We start from the raw sequence: 23,989 nt of genomic DNA, 5'->3' as shown, positions 1-23,989 counted from the left end.
GTGGGCTTACTGGTAGTTGGGAGCTCCAATGTTAGGTGCATAATGGGGCCCCTTAGGGATACGGCGGCTAAGGAGGGGAAGAAATCCAATGTGCACTCCGTGTGCATTCCGGGAGGAGTCATTCCTGATGTGGAAAGGGTCCTTCCGGATGCCATGAAGAGCACAGGGTGCAGCCAGCTGCAGATGGTGGCACATGTCGGCACTAATGACGTGTGTCGCTTTGGATCTGAGGAAATTCTCTCTGGATTCCAGCGGCTATCTGATTTGGTGAAGGCTGCCGGTCTTGCTTACGAGATGAAGGCAGAGCTCACCATCTGCAGCATCGTTGACAGAAACAACTGCGGACCTTTGGTGCAGAGCCGGGTGGAGGGTCTGAATCAGAGGCTCAGACGGTTTTGCGACCGTGTTGGCTGCAGATTCCTTGACTTGCGCCATAGGGTGGTGGGGTTTCGGGTTCCACTGAATAGGTCAGGAGTTCACTACACTCAGCTGGTGGCTACACGGGTAGCGGAGGCTGTGTGGCGTGGACTGGGCAGTTTTTTAGGTTAGAAGGCCTCGGGAAAGTACGGGGTGGGCTGCAATGTCAAAGGGTGCATGGCAATTACAGGACGTGCTTGGATCAAGGAACAGTCGGAATTATAGTTGTAAATTGTTGTAGTTGCGCTGGAAAAGTCCCTGAGCTTCAAGTGCTAATAGAAAGCACAGAAGCTGATATCGTTATAGGTACAGAAAGCTGGCTAAAGCCTGAAATAAGTTCTGCAGAAATTTTTACGAAGTCTCAGACGGTGTTCAGGAAAGATAGATTAGGCAGAATTGGTGGTGGAGTGTTTGTGTCTGTCAGTAGTGGTTTATCTTGTAGTGAAGTCGAAGTAGATACTCTGTGCGAATTGGTATGGGTGGAGGTTATACTTAACACTCGAATTAAGTTAATAATTGGCTCCTTCTACCGACCCCCAGACTCCGATGATACAGTTGCGGAACAGTTCAGAGAAAGTTTGAGTCTCTCAACAAATAAATACCCCACTCATACGGTTATAGTTGGTGGGGAATTCAACCTACCCTCGGTATGTTGGCAAAAATACTTGTTCAAAACCGGTGGTAGGCAGAAAACGTCTTCCGAGATTGTCCTAAATGCTTTCTCCAAAAATTATTTCGAGCAGTTAGTCCACGAACCCACGCGAATTGTAAATGGTTGCGAAAACACACTTGACCTCTTAGCCACAAACAATCCAGAGCTGATAGAGAGCATCATGACTGATACAGGGATTAGTGATCACAAGGTTGTTGTAGCTAGGTTCAATACAGTTTCTTCCAAATCCATCAGAAACAAACGCAAAATAATTTTATTTAAAAAAGCGGATAAAGTGTCACTAGAAGCCTTCCTAAAAGACAATTTCCATTCCTTCCGAACTGACTATGCGAATGTAGACGAGATGTGGCTCAAATTCAAAGATATAGTAGCAACAGCAATTGAGAGATTCATACCTCATAAATTGGTAAGAGATGGAACGGATCCCCTGTGGTACACAAAAAAGGTCCGAACGCTGTTGCAGAGGCAACGGAAAAAGCATGCGAAGTTCAGAAGAACACGGAATCCCGAAGCTGGGCTAAAATTTACAGACGCGCGAAATTTGTCACGTACTTCGATGCGAGATGCCTTTAATAGGTTCCACAACGAAACATTGTCTCGAAATTTGGTAGAAAATCCAAAGAAATTCTGGTCGTATTTAAAGTACACAAGCGGCAAGACGCAGTCAATACCTTCGCTGCGCAGTGCCGATGGTACTGTTACCGACGACTGTGCCGTTAAAGCGGAGTTATTGAACGCAGTTTTCCAAAATTCCTTCACCAGGGAAGACGAATGGAATATTCCAGAATTTGAAACAGGAACATCTGCTAGCATGAGTTTCTTAGAAGTAGATACCTTAGGGGTTGCGAAGCAACTCAAATCGCTTGATACGGGCAAGTCTTCAGGTCCAGATTGTATACCGATTAGGTTCCTTTCAGATTACGCTGATACTATAGCTCCCTACTTAGCACTCATATACAACCGCTTGCTCACCGATAGATCTGTACCTACAGATTGGAAAATTGCGCAGGTCGCACCAGTGTTCAAGAAGGGTAGTAGGAGTAATCCATTTAACTACAGACCTATATCATTGAGGTCGGTTTGCAGTAGGGTTTTGGAGCATATACTGTATTCAGACATTATGAATCACCTCGAAGGGAACGATCTATTGACACGTAATCAGCATGGCTTCAGAAAACATCGCTCTTGTGCAACGCAGCTAGCTCTTTATTCGCACGAAGTAATGGCCGCTATCGACAGGGGATCTCGAGTTGATTCCTTATTTCTAGATTTCCGGAAAGCTTTTGACATCGTTCCTCACAAGCGACTTCTAATCAAGCTACGGGCCTATGGGGTATCGTCTCAGTTGTGCGACTCGATTCGTGATTTCCTGTCAGGAAGGTCGCAATTCGTAGTAATAGACGGCAAATCATCGAGTAAAACTGAAGTGATATCAGGTGTTCCCCAGGGAAGCGTCCTGGGACCTCTGCTGTTCCTAATCTATATAAATGACCTGGGTGACAATCTGAGCAGTTGTCTTAGATTGTTCACAGATGATGCTGTAATTTACCGTCTAGTAAGGTCATCCGTGTCAGGTGGCAGTTGACGCTAAGTAACGAAAAATGTGAGATGATCCACATGATCTAGTAAGGTCATCCGAAGACCAGTGTCAGTTGCAAAGCGATTTAGAAAAGATTGCTGTATGGTGTGTCAGGTGGCAGTTGACACTAAGTAACGAAAAGTGTGAGATGATCCACATGAGTTCCAAAAGAAATCCGTTGGAATTCGATTACTCGATAAATAGTACAATTCTCAAGGCTGTCAATTCAACTAAGTACCTGGGTGTAAAAATTACGAACAACTTTAGTTGGAAGGACCACATAGATAATATTGTCGGGAAGGCGAGCCAAAGGTTGCGTTTCTTTGGCAGGACACTTAGAAGATGCAACAAGTCCACTAAAGAGACAGCTTACACTACACTCGTTCGTCCTCTGTTAGAATATTGCTGTGCGGTGTGGGATCCTTACCAGTTGCGATTGACGGAGGACATCGAAAGGGTGCAAAAAAGGCAGCTCGTTTTGTATTATCACGTTATAGGCGAGAGAGTGTGGCAGATATGATACACGAGTTGGGATGGAAGTCATTACAGCAAAGACGTTTTTCGTCGCGGCGAGACCTTTTTACGAAATTTCAGTCACCAACTTTCTCTTCCAAATGCGAAAATATTTTGTTGAGCCCAACCTACATAGGTAGGAATGATGATCAAAATAAAATAAGAGAAATCAGAGCTCGAACAGAAAGGTTTAGGTGTTCGTTTTTCCCGCTCGCTCTTCAGGAGTGGAATGGTAGAGAGATAGTATGATTGTGGTTCGATGAACCCTCTGCCAAGCACTTAAATGTGAATTGCAGAGTAGTCATGTAGATGTAGATGAAAGGTATTTATAGAGGTTTGTACCATTCTTACTATCCAAGAAGTTAAATCTCATTTCCTGTATTACGACACTCTGTCAGTTCAACAAACCTTGGTTGCTAAAGTGTACCTAGAGACCACAGAACAAGGGGCTGGCAGTGCTGACCAGCACTCACCTCTGGGAACTAAAAGTTTGTCAAGTCCAAACTCATTCGTTCTTTACTGAGCTCCCTGAGAGGCTTGGCACTTGGAATAACACAGGAGCCATGTGTAGCATATCAAATGCAATTAACATGATTAGTGGAGCCCATTTTAAGATAAAAAAGCATTTTAAACTGTATTTTAGTGAAATACAAAAGAAGGCAAGAAGCTCTTTAGGCCTTCACTTCTATAAGAAAATAGCAGTACCAGAAGATGCTTCTGATTTGAAAATTACCTACAGAAGATTGATGAATGGTGAAATCTCTGACAGTTGACCCTAAATGTAAATAAATGTAACATACTGTGTATATATAGGAAAAGAAACTCAGTGCTGTACAACTACACTATTAATGACAAACTGCAGGAAACAGTGTATATCAGAAAATATGTAGTAGTAACTATTCAGAATAGGCTTAAGTGGAATGACCACATAAAACAAATAGTGGGGAAAGCAGATGCCAGACTGAGAATCACAGGAAGAATCTTAAGAAAATGTAACTCACACGCAAAAGAAGTGGCTTCAAGGCACTTGTTAGGCCAATTATTGAGTATCATTCATTAGTCTTGGACACTTGTGAGATAGGACTGATAGAGAAGATCCAACAAAGAGCGGTGTGTTTTGTCACGGGATCTCTTAGTTTTGCGAGAATATTACAGAGATGCTCAACAAACTCCATTGACAGATGCTACAACAGAGGTGTTGTGCATCACAGAGGGGTTTGTTATTGAAATTTCAAGAGACTACATTCCGCAAAGTGTCAGACAGCATGTCTCGCGAAATGACCATGTTGAAAAAATTCAAGAAATTATAGCCAGTACAGAGACTTATTGACAATTATTCTTCCCACATGCCATTTGTGAGTGGAACGGGGAAGTGGGAATCAGTTAGTGGTATCAGAAGTACCCTCTACCAGAAACCCTCAGATATCTTATGGAGTATTGAAGTAGATGTAGATGTTTATTATAGTGTGTCTAAACAGATCTAAGAATAGTGCTCTTTTGGTGTGACTATTTGTGTATCAAAATAATTCTTGATCTGTTACTTAGAGTTACTTCTCATTCTGAAAACAGTGGGATGAATACAACTTCATAATGAAATTCACGTGTGCTCTTATTTCATCAGCTGTTGACATGTCTTTTCAGGGGTAAAATAATCTACACTTACATTCTTCTACTTGTTCAAAGCAGAGGGGATATTATTTCTGCTGCCAGACCATGCAGAAAATGAAACTGAGTTAACTAAAGCAGTAGAAAGTGTGGTTTGCAGTTCTCCCTGTGATGCATATTGCCGACCTTCTATAAGCTGCCACATTTTCATCTTGGCATTTGGTCATGGGTTGGTTGGAGAAAATGTGACTGAAAGTGAGGCTCAATTAAAACTGAAATCAATGAAATGAGACAATAGTTAATTGCACATCTAGTTCGAGCCTCACAGTCAGTACATCAAGCACCCATTATGGTCTTCATGTAGTACTCTGTGCAAGTAATAAGTCTAGGTAGAATTTGTTATGATGGATGAACTATGAGTAGTGCATCAAATTTTCACACTTTCCCCCTTCAGCTCAGTGAAGAGGCCAACCCTCCATGTAACTTGAAGGCAATTTATTGTTTGTGTTAACAGAGCAAGGTAGCAAACTAGGCTAACATTTTCGTTTTTTAAGTATGGAGGAGAGACTTACCATACATGTAACCTAAGGGCTCTGTGACCCACCTAGCATATGTGTACCATCTAGTGCACGCTAGTGTAACAGTGCCCAAGCCGGAGGTTATGGGTTAAAATCTTGGTAGTGGTAGCCATGTTCACCCCCTTGTTTTGTGGTTTAAGCTTTTGACCACTAGAGTGTTGTCCAGTGATTGGAATTGAACTCCTAGTGTCTATGAAGTGCCTCATTCATTGTATGTTTGTTACAGTGTCGATGTGCTGCCCACTTTGGTGCTGTTTAACAGGAATGAATTATGTATTTTCATTGGATTTCGTCCTATTTCTCACTTTCATTTCATCAAGCAAGGTGGCACAGTGGCTACTACACTGGACTAGCATTCAAGAGGATGACAGTTCATATCCACGTCTGGCCATTCAGATTTAAGTTTTCCATTATTTCCCTAAGTTGCTGATGGAACACACTGGGATGATCTCTTTGAAAGGCCACAGCTGATTTCCCTCCCAATCTTTTAAACAGCTGTGATTGTGTTCTGTCTCTAATAACCTTGATCTCTGCAGGACATCCACTGTATGTTTCTTTCCTTCCTTCATTGCTTTCATTTTGATAGTCTTAGATAAAAAAGCAAACATAATGATACACTTCTGAAGATCTAATCAGAATGATGCATATGAACATTTGGGACACCACACTGGGATACAAAAGAGACCACACCTAAGTAAAATGCAGTCACATGCAAATCGGTTAAAAGATAATCAAATACAACATCAGTAGATAACAGTTCTCTGTATTATTTGGAGGAGAAGGTAAAGCTTTCTGTGTCTGACATTTGATAGCCACACATAACTCCTGGGTCATGCCAAATAGTGGGAACCATTCCAGTTTTGGCTAGGTACTGATTTGGTAAACCTGAAGTTCCTGACGTAGGGATAGCGAGAACTGTCAGTGCTCTCTATCTGTAAGCACTGTGCATGCTTCAGTAACTTTCATGTGGTGCAGTGGTGGAACACTGTATCATGGGGATTGGGGTTGTTGGCTCAGCTGCTTGGATTTTGAGGATGGTGACTACCACAAATTGTGCTGTATGCTAATGAGACTATAATAATGGCTGTTGATACAAAATGCTCTGGGGCATCTGCCACACATCAGTTGTGTAATGAATCAGTTTGTGTTCTCTCAGGTATTTTCAGCATAGTTCATTAATGATGTACTTCCAGGTTTTCAACCAATTTTGTGTTTCCATTTTTGTACAATATTTCGGTGATTGAGACAGTCTTCTTATTCAGGTGCTACAAGTTTTGCTGTTATGTGAAAATGGAAATATAAAATTGCATGTACACAAAAAAAATACATCATTGATGGATTAGTTTGTACTTCTCAGCTCCATGTAGTATCTTAATAGTTCCGATCTTACAAGCTAACAAAACCTCCAATGGTATGGGAGTGCCATCTGGGAGAATGGGAGAATAAAACCAAAGCAACCAAGAACTCAAAAGATGTTTGAAAGGTGCCCTCCGAGAATGACACTGGTTGAGAAGTAAATGAATGGTAACAGAATGTTTACTGTATCACTAAGTGTTTTTTCTGATATTACAACATGATGAGAGGTCTTACCTTTTTATATTCAAATTGCTTTCCATTGTGTGATAGAAATCCTTAAATCAGTTAAAAGGCTTGGAAATGGAACATGCCTTGCAGAAGCATGTATGTCTCTGCAAGTCACAAAATTAAAAAAGGGGAGGGAGGACATTGTTTGGTGAATACCCTGTAGCTATAGAGTTTCACAACTCTCTTAACCTCAGCAATTGTGTTTTGTCATGAAGAGACATAATGAGGATGGGTATCAAAAGAGTTAAAAGATAATTAGAAAGAAGTGTTATAGCTGTAAGAAACATAATACAGTTACAACTTTAACACACCAATGTTACCAGAATATGTCAAATCTGGTTTTATACATCTTGAGGTGTGACTATGTATCTAACCTAATGAGGCATCTTTAAATGTCAACTATATGGCCACAACACTGCAAACTGTAAGCATCAGGCAACATAGTATGAATCTAGAACTCTTGCTCATTGACACTTTTGTGTGTAAATGTCAGTAGGTACCATCTGATCTGGTTTCACAAGTCTTCAGCATTCAGTGAAGAAAGGAAACCCTAGGAAATCAAGCTCACAAAGTGAATCCATTTTGTCCTATACTGTGAAGTACTGCTGCAAACTGACCCTTCCCATAAAGTTAACAGTGTTAGCAAAAGAATTCTATGTGTACCAGAACTGAAGCATAGTGTAAACTTAAATTGTAATTGGGATAAGTACTAGAAGCATATTCTGGAGTCCAGTGGTGACAGAATGTTTATTATAATAAACAACTCCATCATATTTTGTGATAGTGGTACAGGTTGCAAATGAAGAGTGAAAAAAACGTTCTGAGTGCCAGTTTTTCACAAAACATGTTGTCAGTGCTGTTGTGTTCTTGGTATTCTGTTACATATCTTTAGACTTATTCCAAGTGCAAAATTATAGAGAAAATGTTATAAACATTCATTACCAGATGGCACACGGTCTTTGTGCCAAGCAGTGCATCCCTCTGGAATTCCAAGTGTAATGCATCGAGGTCTCTTCCATTTAGTTGATGCACAGTTTGTGTAGTAAGCAGACTCCATTAAGCTTTTATTTGTGTCAGTAAAACACCTTTATAACAGAAGGAGAGAATTTGGGTTTCTAAAATAGTAAAGAAAGTAAAAAGCAGTATGATCAACACATCTCATCCATCTCAAATATCTGTTAACAATTGTTATTTTATAGCAGAAGAACTGAAAAATGTAAATGTATACAATAGAGAAAGGATGATGGCAGATGTATGCATGCTATACTTTATTTGAAAGACCACCCATGTTTACCAGTTCCAAAACAGTAGACCTCTTGAAGATGTTGCGTTTTCTTCCTCAACAGCACTGGAAGTTTTACAGTAAACTTTGCAACAGCTGATCCCATTAATGGAGTTGTGTAAGAAATATATGCCAATACTGAAAGGTTTTTTTAATTTAATTTTATTATTCTTAGGAAAAAATTTGAAATCTGTGAGAAATGGTTTTTGTTGACAACAGTTCTAATTGTTAAAATATTATTGCTGTATTTCTGTTCTTGTATCACACATAAAATGTAGTGCCTCGATATTAGTGGCACTTGAAACATAAACTTTCTTATTGGCACTTATAAGCAGTCAGTTCTCTGGTATGGCATCTGGAATGTTCTTAATAAATTATTTATTTTCTAATTTGTCTCATTATTTTACAGTGATGAGGTGAGCAGCATAATTCTATGGTATCAGAATACGTTCTCAATTTTTTTGGATATGAATGAATTTTGCACAAAAAGAGGTACATTGATTTTTTTTATTCTACTGACAAATATGAGATTTGGCACTTAGAACATTTGGCTTTCTACTGTTCAAATGTAGAATAATTTAGGTGAAGGTAAGTGTCAAAAGTTGAGTCAAAACTGACAATTGTATGCTAGACCACTAACTTGCAGAATGATCCAGGGAAAACTTGGAGAATGTAAGGTGTTAATTTCATGCTCACGCTGTGGTAGTAAGGGCAGATTTCAGGTTATCAGCTATAGACTCATATTATCAAAGCAGGTAGTAGGGATGGGGATTTGCATTATATTATACTAAACATCATATCTGAAAATTACCTTGAGCAGCTATAAAAGTAGCTTTTGAGTAGCAGCATCATAGATCATCATTTGGCAAACAGACGTAAACTATCTGATTCATTTAATGTTTAGGAGGCAATCAGTAACCATATATCTCTTAAAACGTCAATGACTACAGGTATTAAAATAAACATTAAGAATGGTGGGAAAATATTTGTGTCAAGCAGATGTATGACAAAACAGCATACACTAGGTTACATGAGTAGTCAACATCAAACATTTATATTGTACAACATAGTTCAATTGCCAAGAGCTGCTAATAAATACTTCTTTATCCACTACTGGTTTCAAATTTCACATCATAGTCAGGTATCCCAAAGTCATTAATAATACCCTACGTGGCAATATTAAAACTTTGGTATCAAATAATATAAGGTGCATTCTGTGTTAATGCTGTCAAACAGTACATTACATTGTCAATAATAAAATGTACCACAAATCTTTATGTATATATTATAATCAGCTTAAGAAATTCTGTGTGTGTTTAATTTGCAAGTAAAACAGGGAACTGAGAAAAGGACAATGATACAGAGGTACTTGCAGCTGCACAGTGTAAGGTGTCTTGTGGTATCTACACATAGACATACAGGATGAGCCAGAACTCTACTGGCAAACTTTCAGCTGGTGTTCAGGGACATTTTCTGAGTATTTTGTTTTAAGGAACCTTTGGACTCCAGTGGGTCTTTACAGAGTAATTGTTTCATCAAATTTCTTATCCCCATTTATCTTTGCACAAGTATTGCACTGAAAATCTCTGCACAGCAGTACAAAATTTTAGTGGTATGCCCTGTGTGTCTTGAAAACAAAGTTGTTCCATTTACTCATGATACTAGCTTTTGATAACAGTATGGCACACTTTACTCTTTGCCCTTTTCACTTTTCACTTTTATTCAGATCTGTTGTGGAATAGTTTTTATTGAACTGTTATTTGTCCAGTAACAGTGATACACAGCGATACAGATAGGCTTACTGATGAAGTGGTGGCTGATGTGCACCTCGTGTATGGGTTTGTTGAATGCAATGCAAGAGTGACACAATGATAGCATGCTGAGCTGATGTTGCAGCAGTGACAACCACATCGCAGACTTTTTGCAGGTGATGGTTGTTGTATTATGATGTATATGTGTTTTATATTTTGGCGACTGCATATTTCAGTGTTTTTCAGTATTGAGAAGATATTTTCACGTAACTGACGGTAACTTGGATGGCAAAATGAATGAATCGTAATCGTATTCTTACTCTGTACAAGCTGTCAGAGACCATGGTTCCCTTATACCAAAATACTCGGAACGTATCCCTGAACAACCTCTGAAAGTTTGTATCCAAGTATTTTAATTCTCCGCTTAACATTTCTCATTTCTGAATTTAATCCACATGTTCACAGAACACATTACAGCTTCCCTTTCCAATGTGTATATGCATATATATTTATCCATGACTTTTTTTTTTTGTTTGTTTCAGTGGGTTTAGTTCAATTTATCTTGTCCAAGACAGTAAATCACACAGATTGTGTGTTTTGAAGAAAATTGTCTGCCATGCAAAAGAAGATCAAATGAAAGCTTTGCAGGAGGTTGCATATTATGGACTCATTAAGCATCCAAATGTTATTGAATGTTTAGATTCTGGTGTGTCTGGTGAAGCTGATGCTTTTTCTAATTATACCAGTGAAGTTTACATTTTACTACCATATTATAAGGTAAGCAAAATTTTAAGTAACCCAAAATAAATCATAACTTGTAGAATTGTATTGAACACATGATGCCATTTTATTTATGGTGCAGTTTGTTATCAGCCGCACACTAGAAAACTATATAATGGTAATACCATTAAGTGCACTAATGTGGTGATGAACTTATTTATGCTATTGAGCTTCAGAAACTAATTTACACTAGTTACACACTGTGCTGAAATACAGCATTTTCAGTTTATATCAAATTATATGCGTCAACTTGTAATGTACCCTCTTTCGTCCGGGGTGAAAATCAAATATCAAGCGACAGACTTTCAATTCATTTAAATGCTATTTCAAATCCTGAGATTATGATGATCAATTGATGACACCCCGCCAGCTTGGGTGGTCTGTATCTACAACAGACGATGTTAAGCTTAATATTTAGACAAAAGAATGATACATCACAGAATACTAAAACTAATTAAAATACCTTACCTTTAGATGCTGAATTTGGTCTCATTGTCTTGATTCTCGCCATGGTGTGTTCCCTCCATTTAACATTGTTAATATTAGGTCCGGGTCTTTGTGTGCTAATGAAAACTGGTACTCGCTTTTTGTTTTACTATTGATTCTTCGTTTTTATTAATTTAACTTTTTCACAATAATTTCCATCTTCATATCACATACTATTTATAGATACTCTCTATATAAGACAACAGACTTCCTTCCGTACTCCCATCAACAGTCCACCTCACAAAACCACGCTCTCCCCACAACCGTCCAACTAACTCACTTCAACAGTCACCTTAACAATGTCCGACTCTCTACCTTTCACACACGAATGTCTTTGGCTCACACTGGTGCCAACATATTCTCCAGAAATAAACAAATAAAGTTCACATTATAGAATAATGTAATAAAAAAGATTTGGGCAAAATTAAATACTACATACAATAATATTAAATAAAAAAATCATAGAAATGAAATTGGAGCACTGGCCCTGCAAGGGCAGATGCGACTATAAGGGTGGTATCGCACTCTTCAGTAGTCCGTTACATTGCAAGCTGCATGAGCATAATTAGAATGCACCTATTTTTTTTCTTTTTTTCTCCTTCCCCTTCCACAAAAGGCCTGTTTTGGGCCATGACTGAATTGACTGTTATTACTCTGTACAAAGTTACTTAATAGATCAATCTGAAAAAATTAACATAATTCCATCTCCTCACCACCAACATATTAAGTGACCTTCCAGCAGAAGTTCAAGTGCATTTATTAAGCTCAACAGCCAAATAGCTCACTATATTGTGTGTGTACCAATGTCTCCACTCTCCCCTAGTATTCCTCAAAATTCATCCTGGGTATGTCCTTGTGTTACAGAGGTCAGTTTGAGTTCTTTGTCTTGTTCATCAAATTATTTGTTAGTGACTTTGATTATTCAATGTGACACACACTTTTTTCACATTGAAAGAAATACACCAGTACTAAAAACTCTCCATTCTGAAAACATTCCTGAATAATGCTTAGTTTACCAATATCTCACAGAATCTGCAAATTCCAATTCCTGTTTGACTATAAATCATCTTGTCCTCAGGTGCAGCCATTGTGTATTATTACTATTGACCTACAAACCACCAAGAAATTGATGTGTGACCAGTAACTACCACCACTAACATAGTTTAGGAAGGCCTATCTTGCACATCATCATCAGCTGAGCTGCTTGCTTTCCTGTCTTAAGGCCTTCCCACATATTGATTCAAGAATAGGCTTCCAGTAGGTTCTGCCAGTCGTAAAAGGCAATGAAAAGAACAAACCACTAATAGGGCTAAGCCCTCTTTTAGTGTGATTAGTTGGTTCAGGACAGAACTAATGAAGCCCCTGACAAGCGCTGTCATGGTCGGGGATGACGCTTGAACCCTATGCCCGTCCGCAATGGTAACGACACTACTAGCCACACGGAAAATGATTTAAATCCAAATAGAGGTCTTTTGCAGGATATCTTTCCTGCAACCACTCTAGAAGGAAAACTAAGACAGAGGATGAGATGGTTAGATGAAGTTAACCGACACCTCATGTTTTGTTATTACCAAGCAACATACTTAGGAACTAACACAACTGGATACAGATCACAAGTATACACAACATTTATTACCAGATACCCAGAATTAAAATTTTTAACAGAACAATGACTAGCTGATCAGATCCGTGTAATAATCAAAAATAACAGGATGCGTCAGTCAGAATTAGAAAACATCAAACAACAAGTACAACAAATACGGGAACAAAATAATGTGCAATCAGAAGAAGAAGCAAATACAGTAATGGACTCAAACATCCCAGAGCAAACAAACAAAAAACAACATGCATCAATTAAACAATCAGAGGAAAACGAAATCTTAAGACAGCCTCCAGAACAAGGACAAATAGAACACAAAGTGACACATGTGTTAGATATAGAAGAAAAATTTCAGCTGACATATATAGAATCCAAAGACACAAATACAGACATTAGACCATTCTTGCATAGACCCCCAAATAATCCACAAGTCGAAACAACAATAACAACTATCAACACAATCATACACAACAAAATAAATGAAAATATACCTATGGAAGATTTACAACTACTGATTGATATAGGAGTACTTACTACACTAAATATACACACTAGGCAGAAATCAGAACCAACCAACACACAGAAGAAACCCAGAAAACCAGCATGGCAACACAGGATACAGATCAGAATAGAAAAACTGAGAAAAGACATGGGACAGCTAACACAATTTATAAGAAATGAAATATCAGACAAAAAATGAAAAAGTTTAGGTAAAATCTCACAACGAGAAGCGATAGAGCAATTCAATGAAAAGAAGCAGAAATTACAAGCATTGGCCAAACAGCTTAGAAGATACAAAAAAAAGTGAAAATAGAAGGAAACAAAACTAAACATTCAACACAAACCAAAAGAAATTTTACCAGACAATAGATAACACTCACATTAAAATAGACAATCCACCAAACATAACAGACATGGAACACTTCTGGAGCAACATATGGTCAAACCCGGTACAACATAACTCCGCCACACACCGTCAGGTGGCTTGCGGAGTATGGATGTAGATGTAGATGTAGACATGCACAGTGGATACAAGCAGAAACAGACACATACAAGATGATACCACAAATGCCTGAAGTGATAATTTTGCAACATGAAGTTACCTGAGCAGTTAATTCTACGCACAAATGGAAAGCCCCTGGAAAAGATAAAATAGCAAATTTCTGGCTAAAGAAGTTCATCTCAACACATTCACATCTAACTAAATTATTTAGCAGTTACATTGCAGACCCATACACAGTCCCTGATACACTTACACAAGGAATAACTTATCTGAAACCTAAAGATCAAGCTGACACAGCAAGCCCAGCAAAATATCGCCCCATAACATGCCTACCAACAATATACAAAATATTAACTTCAGTCATTACACAGAAATTAATGACACATACAACACAGAACAAAATTATAAATGAAGACCAAAAAGGCTGCTGCAAAGGAGCACAAGGATGTAAAGGGCAACTGATAATAGATGCTGAGGTGACATATCAAGCTAAAACTAAACAAAGGCCGCTACACTACGCATACATTGATTACCAAAAAGCTTTTGATAGTGTACCCCACTCATGGTTACTACAGATATTGGAAATATACAAAGTAGATCCTAAATTGATACAGTTCCTAAACATAGTAATGAAAAAATCGAAAAACCACACTTAATATCCAAACAAATTCAAATAATATCACATCACAGCCAATACAGATTAAGTGTGGAATATACCAAGGATACTCATTAAGTCCTTTTTGGTTCTGCCTTACTCTGAACCCACTGTCCAACATGTTAAATAATACAAATTATGGATATAATATTACTGGAACATACCAACACAATATCACACATTTGCTATACATGGATGATCTAAAACTACTGGCAGCAACAAATCAACACTACTACTAAAGATAACAGAAGTATTCAGCAACGATATAAATATGGCTTTTGGAACAGACAAATGTTAGAAAAATAGCATAGTTAAGGGAAAACACACTAAACAAAAAGATTACTTATTGGATAACCACAGTGACTGCATAGAAGTGATGGAAAAAACAGATGCCTGTAAATATCTAGGACACAGGCAAAAAATAGGAATAGATAATACAAATATTAAAGAAGAACTAAAAGAAAAATATAGACAAAGACTAAAAAAAATACTGAAAACAGAATTGACAGCAAGAAACAAGACAAAAGCTATAAATACTTATGCTATACCAATATTGACCTATTCATTTGGAGCAGTGAAATGGAGTAACACAGAACTAGAAGCACTCAATACACTTACACGATCAGAGTGCCACAAATATAGAATACATCTCATACATTCAGCAACAGAAAGATTCACATTAAGCAGAAAGTAAGGAGGAAGGGGATTTATCGACATAAAAAGCCTACATTATGGACAGGTAGACAATTTAAGAAATTCTTTATAGAACGAGCAGAAACTAGCAAAATACACAAAGCAATCACTCATATACATACATTGGCTACACCATTGCAATTTCATAACCACTTCTACAACCCTTTAGATCACATAACATCAACAGATACGAAGAAAGTAAATTGGAAAAAGAAAACACAACATGGCAAGCACCCACATCATCTAACTCAGCCACACATCAATCAACATGCATCCAACACATGGCTAAGAAAAGGCAATATATACAGTGAGATGGAAGGATTCATGATTGCAATACAGGATCAAACAATAAACACCAGATATTACAGCAAGCATATTATTAAAGATCCCAATACCACAACAGATAAATACAGACTTTGCAAACAATAAATAGAAACAGTAGATCACATCACAAGCAGATGTACAATACTAGCAAATGCAGAATACACCAGAAGACATGACAATGTAACAAAAATAATACATCAACAACTTGCCATACAACATAAACTAATAAAACAACACGTTCCCACATACAAGTATGCACCACAAAATGTACTGGAGAATGATGAATACAAATTATACTGGAACAGAACCATTATAACAAATAAAACAACACCACATAACAAACCTGACATCATACTCACCAATAAAAAGAAGAAATTAACACAACTAATCAAAATATCCATACCCAATACAACAAATATACAGAAGAAAACAGGAGAAAAAATTGAAAAATACATCCAACAGTCAAGGACATGTGGCATCAGGATAAAGTTGACATACCAATTATACTATCAACTACAGGAGTCATACCATGCAATATCCACCAGTGCATCAACGCAATACAGCTACACCCAAACCTATATATACAACTACAGAGATCTGTAATTATTGATACATGTTCAATTACCCGAAAGTTCCTAAATGTAATGTAACATATACCGAACAGTTAAAAGGAAGTCACGCTTGATCAAGGTCCGCTACACTTTCCATTTTTAACCAGACATAACGTCTGAGAAAGTAAAGATAATAATAATAATAATAATAATAATAATAATAATAATGACTTATCTTCAGCTATCATGTGAAAGGATAAAGAATGCATTTCTGTCATATTTATTTCTAAAAAAAACTGCAAAAACTACTGATATGAAGTAAAATAATGGCATGTGATTAATCACACAAATCCACTAGTCTTACTCACAAATTACAAAACAGATGTCCATATATTTATATGTACTAACATGTTTATACGTACTAACATAATTGTGTAAATGTCTCTGACGAGACCGCAAACATCTCAGTTCATTACCAGGGGAACAATGCCTGGCATGACAGGCTTTATATAAAGGGAACGAAGCACTGGGAATGTCAGAAAACTGCCTCCTCATCATATATGTATCCTTTTGTTATTTACTGTATTATAATTAGTATTATACCAGGAGACAGTATAGATCTACTGGCTGCTGTTAGGGTATTTTTGACCATTGTATGTCATTGGGTGTTACCTGGCTGATGCTTGTAATTATTATTTTGATTAGTAGGTGAAACTATTACCAACGAAAGTGCACAAAAACTCGATTTGTTGATATCTTCTGCATTTCAGCCCAAAATTTACTCACCGCCCCTATTTGAGTATCCTAGAAAGCTGCCTAGTTCACCAATATCGTAGTGTAATCCCAGGCTGTTTATTGCCTGAACTTCAATGAACACTTTTATATATGACTGCTCCATCTTTGACGAATATTATTATGAGGATCCTAGCTAGTTATTTTCATATTAAATTTATTGGAAAAATAAAATTTCTTAATGAATATATAACAGTTATAACGGAAATTCTGTAATCTCAAATTTTTTAAATATTGAATGGTGAAGTTTAATAAGCAAGTGAGTCAGCTTCTGATCTTGAGGTTTGAATGATCTGTCGATCTTTCCTATCTGAGGAAGGAATCTAGACTACTTTCTTGAATATCTATAAGCAGTGCTAGAAATTCATGTCCTGAAGGAAAGTTCTGGTAGCCATTCTGGCTCCTTGTAATTTTATAGTTTGCTAAAGTGATACTTTCAGTTATGAAAAGCATAATTGTTGTGGTTGGCAGGAGAGCCAACCGTATGGTTAAAGTAGGCCGAAATGCACGCGTTTTAGCTCACGCAGGCTGGCGTGAGGTCTGGAACATGACAAGGGAATTAGAATTGAGAAAAACGGACGCAGCTGGTGGAATACTTAACTTTAATCCATTAATGACGAACGTCGCTCTTTATGGTACATGATTCACAATATCAATAGTACGGATACTGGCACCTTGCTAGGTCGTAGCAAATAACGTAGCTGAAGGCTATGCTAACTATCATCTCAGCAAATGAGAGCGTAGAAGTCAGTGAACCATCGCTAGCAAAGTCGGCTGTACAACTGGGGCAAGTGCTAGGAAATCTCACTAGACCTGCCGTGTGGCAGCGCTCGATCTGAAATCATTGATAGTGGCGACACACGGGTCCGACGTATACTAACGGACTGCAGCCAATTTAAAGGCTACCACCTAGCAAGTGTGGTGTCTGGCGGTGGCACCACAATAATCATGTCCACAGCTGCAACAGTAGTAGTAGGAACTACCTCAGTCACGCACAACTGAAGATGTTAGTGTCTCAGAAAAGTTTCCAATATGCATGTACAAAATCTTTAACCTCTTATCTAATAATATAACAGGTTATAAAGTGGAATTTGAATATAAATTGAAATATTTCTTCTGAACAATTCATTTTATTGTGTATGTGTATTTTTAATTAAAAACTTGTAACACCTTTTCTATAGAATTTTGTGGTAACACGACCAGTGTCTGGGACTGGTACATCCATTTTTGTTTTTCAGTTTAAGCCATCATGGTGTTTAACAATCTGTAATTGGCCAGAATATAGTCAACACAGAAAATTTTTGATATATAAATAACTTACAAATTGAGTCCTTCCCCATAATTTGATAGAAATCATGCAAATGATAATTCAAACATGAAATTAACTAAGAGACTTCTGTACTCATTGTGATATGGGGAATTATTTGAAAACCATGTATATTCAAGTAGTGCATCCTTTGCCTCACAGTTTTTTATACTGTTCCATTCCACAGCATGTGAAGCTGAAGCTGCTGTCTCAGCACTTTAATACATGATACACAAATACAGAGACTAGACTACAGTATTTTACTATAGGCCCATGCTTTACAATAAACAAATAAACCGTCAACATTGAATCAAACTAAATGTGAAGTTAGTAGTAACCCTTTCAGGTATTATTTTCATGTGTGTGAAAATGTGACTCACACAACGTTAAAGTTTTAACTGGAAAGTGCACCTTGGGAGAGAGAGTATTTGCGTATTGTAGATGAAAAACATTCATTGTATAGAATGGACCCTTAGATTCAAGTGAAAAGTGGAGCAAAATTTATGAAACTTTTTTCTAATGTTGTTGTGGTCTTCAGTCCAGAGACTGGTTCGATGCAGCTCTCCATGCTACTCTATCCTGTGCAATCCTCTTCATCTCCGAGTAACTACCGCAACCCACATCCTTCAGGATCTACTTGGTGTATTCATCTCTTGGTCTCCCTCTATGATTTTTACCCTCTACGCTTCCCTCCAATACTAAATTGGTGATCCCTTGTTGCCTCAGAACGTGTCCTACCATCCGATCCCTTCTTCTAGTCAAGTTATGCCACAAATTCCTCTTCTCCCCAATTCTATTCAGTACCTCCTCATTAGTTACGTAATCTAGCCATCTAATCTTCAGCATTCCTCTGTAGCACCACATTTTGAAAGCTTCTATTCCTTTCTTGTCTAAACTAGTTATTGTCCATGTTTCACTTCCTTTTATTCATTATTAAACCTACTCCTGTATTACTGTTATTTGATTATGTATCTATAACCCTGTATTCACCTGAAGTCTTGTTCCTCCTGCCACCGAACTTCACTAATTACCCCTATATCTTACTTTAACCTATCCATTTCCATTTTTAAATTTTCTAACCTACCTGCCCGATTAAGGGATCTGACATTCCACGCTCCGATCTGTAGAATGCCAGTTTTGTTTCTGCTGATAACGATGTCCTCCTGAGCAATCCTCACCCAGAGATCTGAATGGGGGACTATTTTACCTCCTGAATACTTTACTCAAGAGAATGCCATCATACTGTAAAGCTTCATGTCCTTGGGAACAATTACAGCTGTAGTTTCCCCTTGCTTTCAGCCTTTCACAATACCAGATCAGTCAATCATCCAGACTGTTGCCCCTGAAACTACTGAAAAGGTTGCTGCTTCTCTTCTCTCTGGCCTTTCAACAGTCACCCCTCTGTTGGAGTTGCACCTCCACTATGGCTGTCTGTATTGCTGAGGCACACAAGCCTCCTCACCAATGGCAAGGTCCATGGTCCATGGCGAGAGGTTTTCTGATACAAAACTAAGTAATGCAAACTGATAGCATTTGAAAAAGCAACATGGTGTTGTTAAAGTTATTTGTATGAGTGTCGTACTGTAACATTCACTGATTCCTTGTATCTAGTTTTAAAGGAGATAGGCACCTTGTAATCTGTGCCCAGTATTTCAATTCTGACACAGCCGTTCACCGTCACAAAAGTTGTGTGTTACACTCGAAAACTGAAGGTGGCTCTTTAATGGCCAGTACCACTCCCAATTACTTCTTGCAGTTGTGACTGAAATAAGTTATTAGTTATATTAAGATAATAGATGTGCAGCAATTGCCCATACTTTAACAGTTGTAGCCCTGTAGTCAGGTGGAGAGAAATATAGCTGAAACATAAACAGTCCAGTCACTGAGGGAAATCCCTTGTGAGCTGTAACACCATTGCAACATGCTGGCAGATAAGATATCAGATAATGTAACCATTTAGTTGCTGTGATTGTTGATGTGTTGCCTCTTGAATTTGTTAAGCACATCTTGCTTGCATGGGATTAAAAAAAAAACATTGTCTTACATGCAGGCAATAGGCATCTGCCTATTCCATATTAGCAAAGTCTATTTCTGTTGTGTCATTGGCTGACCTATGTATGTCCTCCTTTTCGTATTGCAGTTCAGGACTTTCTTGACTAGTCTTTTATCTCTCTCTCTCTCTCTCTCTCTCTCTCTCTCTCTCTCTCTCTCTCTCTCTCTCTCTCTTATATATTGTTTCCATCTCTCTTTGTATTCATTAATTGCAGGTACAATTCAAGTCTTTCATGCATTTTTAATTAAATTTCTTCTTGTTCAGCTCTTCATTCTCCTAATAAAAAAATAAAAAATAAAATAAAAATTAAATAAAAGAAGTCACCTCTGTTGCTCGTTTTTTGCTTTTATCTTTTTGTTGCAGTGATATGACACTCACTTCCACCCAGTAGTAATGGTATTACCATAGTTGTATAAAATTTAATTTTTGTATCTTCTTAGGTTTTATACTTAAATATTTATGTTTATTGTTTCACATTTTACTTTAAACTTTTGGGAGTTTTTGTCTGTGGCAGGACTTCAAGAAGTAAATTACACTTATTAAAGCAGGCCAAGTAACTTTTATTGAATGATGATTTACATTCCATAGTGCCACAGATACATGACATTATTTTTCAACATAATCACCAAGTCTCTGTTATCAATGATCAGAAATTTCTACCAATCATTGAATTCCTCATTGATAGAAATCCACATCTTGGTAACAGAACCCGCTATGAGAATGTCCTCATTGTTGGAAAATCTGCTGCAAATCCTGCGAATCATTTCCTTGATTGCCAGGCCATTGTTGTCTGTGGTGAGTGCTAATGATCTTAATTCCCAACAAGCATCAATCACAGCTGTGCAGCTGAGGTCATATTGTTGGTCCCATTTGATTATGCATTTGAAATTGCATTTGGTCCGTATTCATGGTGAATATGTGTGCAATGTAGACGTAGTGCCCAGAAAATTGTACTGGCCAGTTTACTTCAGCTTTGGAGTAATTTTTCAGCTGTCACATCATTTCACTCCCGCTCTGTGATGCACCTGTTACCTATACCACAACAGAACTGTGTCTGCAGGAAACCCAGAACATGTACTCTCTTCTGACAATGTACTACTTCTGTTGTGCAGTTGTCTTAGTGAGGGCTGACATGTGTAACTTACTTTTTGAAGTCCTCTTATGTGCAGTTATCATAGTCATTACTCAAGTCAAAGCCCAGCTGTTTAAAATGTGCCTCCTGTTTTCAATTAATATGTTGTTATTTCTGTCTTCGATCATCTTATATGTGAAATTTTAAGATTATATTTCGTATATAGTTGATTTAACTCATGTACTGCTAACTGTAGGTAATGTTTACCCTCTCATATTATTACTTAAGCATATGCGGATCACAATGCCTGTAGATTAGTATTTTTATTTGATTTAATTCCTAGGTTTGATTTCCGATATTTATGGACATTGTTAGTATAAATAAAAACTGTGTGAAATGCACACCCCCATCTCATACCGTGATTGATTATTATCTCAGCTATGCCTTTCTCTCTTGCACTTATTACTAGTTTTGTTTCACAGTATAAGGTACTGATTGCCCTTCTGAGGTGTGGTAGGTAACTACTGTTGTTCATTATTGCCCCTAGTTTAATTCTGATCAACTAAATTGAAAGCTTTTACAAAAACTATAAGACTTATAAACATATTATCTCTACAGGATAGCCTTCTCTTAATCCACTTTGATCTTCTAGAAGACATATTTTATATAATTCTCGAGCTATTGGTGTTTTGTTAATTTTTTGCTTTTTCCACCTGGCCAGGGCCGGTACAAGGCCAAGTGCCGCTCCGTGCGAGCTGCTAAATTGCTCCCCCCCCCCCCCCATTTTTTTTTTCTTTTTTACAAAACGTTTGTGGAATTTTATTTAAACAAAGCTGTAGGAAATGTCAGCAATCATTCGCAATCTTTGTTTTTACTTTTTAGATCTACCTAGGTTTCGGCCACTGAGTGGCCAGTCTCAAGGCTTTTAATATGTGCTTACATGTAAATCTTCATGTTGACAGTTACATTCAGCATGACGGTATAGATCTAAACATAACTTAAAGCATTGAGTATAGCCACACTGTGCCCGAAATCTATGTAGATTTGGAAAATAAGGACAAAAATTGCGACTGATTGGTGACATTCTCTACAGATTTGTTCAAATCAGTCTCTGGGCATCAGCTCAAAAATGGAGTCAAACCTGATCGAAGAAATCTAGCTAATTTTAATAAGCCATATGAATTTACAAAAATGTTCAAATGTGTGTGAAATCTTATGGGACTTAACTGCTAATGTCATCAGTCCCAAGCTTACACACTACTTAACTTAAATTATCCTAAGGACAAGCACACACTGCCATGCCCGAGGGAGGACTCAAACCTCTGCCGAGACCAGCTGCACAGTCCATGACTGCAGTGCCTTAGACCGCTTGGCTAATCCCGCGCAGCATGAACTTACAGTTAACATAAATACACATTTTTCAGTGGTTGTGAACAGATAATGTATTGAACGGAAAACAAAATGTATTTACAATTTAACGATAATTTGGTTTGAACAATAATATTTACAATAACTATTTAATGTTGAACAAAAAGAGAAACAACACAGTAAATAACCAAGACACTGACCATAATATAAACATTTTAAAAAATACTAGACAAATCAAATCTTCCTGGCTTTTGCTTGTGCAAACTCTTTCACATGATCTGTGTAATTTAAGTAATCTGCAAGTTCGTGCTCAATCGATATTGTTGCAAGATCATTCAAACGAGTTTGGCTCATTGTTGATTGGAGGTATGTCTTTATCAATTTCAGTTGTGAGAAACTCCTCTCTCCACTCGCAACTGTCACTGGGAGTGTTAGGAGGACTCACAGAGCAATGTTAACATTAGGGCGAAAATTATGTCTTCCTATAAACTTCATAGTCTCTTTCGGACCTATTCCAGGTTTCAACAATGTTGAAAGTACTTTTAGTTCTTCCCTCAACTCCAGTGCATCAGTATCGCTTGACTCATGATCCTGCAAAATTGCTGCGAAGTTCTACACTTTGTGTCCAGGCTGTCAGTAGGTGCGTTCTTCAGCTGGCCTATGTCACAGAGAGAACCAAAATAATCACAATGAGATTTTTGTTGTTTGAATCTCTCATGCAAAGATGTGGTTACTGCATCTAAAGGATAATAGTAGAATTCAATCTTGTAACATTTTGTTGGGTCGTCAATTGTCTCATCCCTTCCTTCGTAGGTAAAATGTATTGGCTCCTTACTTCGTTGCCGGGAAACACTTATCCATCTTCTAGCTCTAATTCTGTAACCAATTCTTTGGAACTCGTCAAGAAAGACAAAAACTTTTCTTTTGTTCTGCAGGTCTCAAAATATGATTTCGTTTTTCAAGCATTTCCACAGCCTCAGAAACATTTATGTCAATGGTCTTGGAGGGTCTTACTGACTACACTGATGTGAAGCAGAACATTGTACCAGATTACCAGATAAGTGAGAAAGGTGTAATTTTTTATTTGATTCGCAAGTGACGTTGCTTCGTGAGCAGTCATGCCATCGAATTCTTCTGATATCTGAACCAGTGCATCATAAACGCCTCCAATTTGAAACCTCAGGGGAGTAAGTGCATTGATGCGACTTTCCCACCTAGTATCGCTCAGTGGCTTCAGCAACAGGTTAGCCAGATACTTCTTCAAGACATCCCAACGTCGAATGGAGGACGAGAAGGAGTCATACAAGCTTTTCACTGTCGAAAA

At 37.8% G+C, this 23,989-nt stretch overlaps 1 protein-coding gene across 1 annotated transcript in view; it reads left to right on the top strand.

Annotated features, from left to right (window-relative positions):
* LOC126298834 (serine/threonine-protein kinase 16) overlaps nt 1-23,989 on the top strand; it is a 146,008-nt gene that overhangs the window by 57,069 nt on the left and 64,950 nt on the right. The window contains exon 2 of the mRNA XM_049990311.1: nt 10,525-10,759. Coding sequence (XP_049846268.1) covers nt 10,525-10,759 — 235 coding nt within the window. The remainder of the gene's footprint in view (nt 1-10,524; nt 10,760-23,989) is intronic.

The sequence above is a fragment of the Schistocerca gregaria genome, chromosome X (genome assembly GCF_023897955.1).
Source record: "Schistocerca gregaria isolate iqSchGreg1 chromosome X, iqSchGreg1.2, whole genome shotgun sequence".
Lineage (NCBI taxonomy): Eukaryota > Metazoa > Arthropoda > Insecta > Orthoptera > Acrididae > Schistocerca > Schistocerca gregaria.
This window is presented reverse-complemented; position numbering and strand designations above follow the sequence as displayed.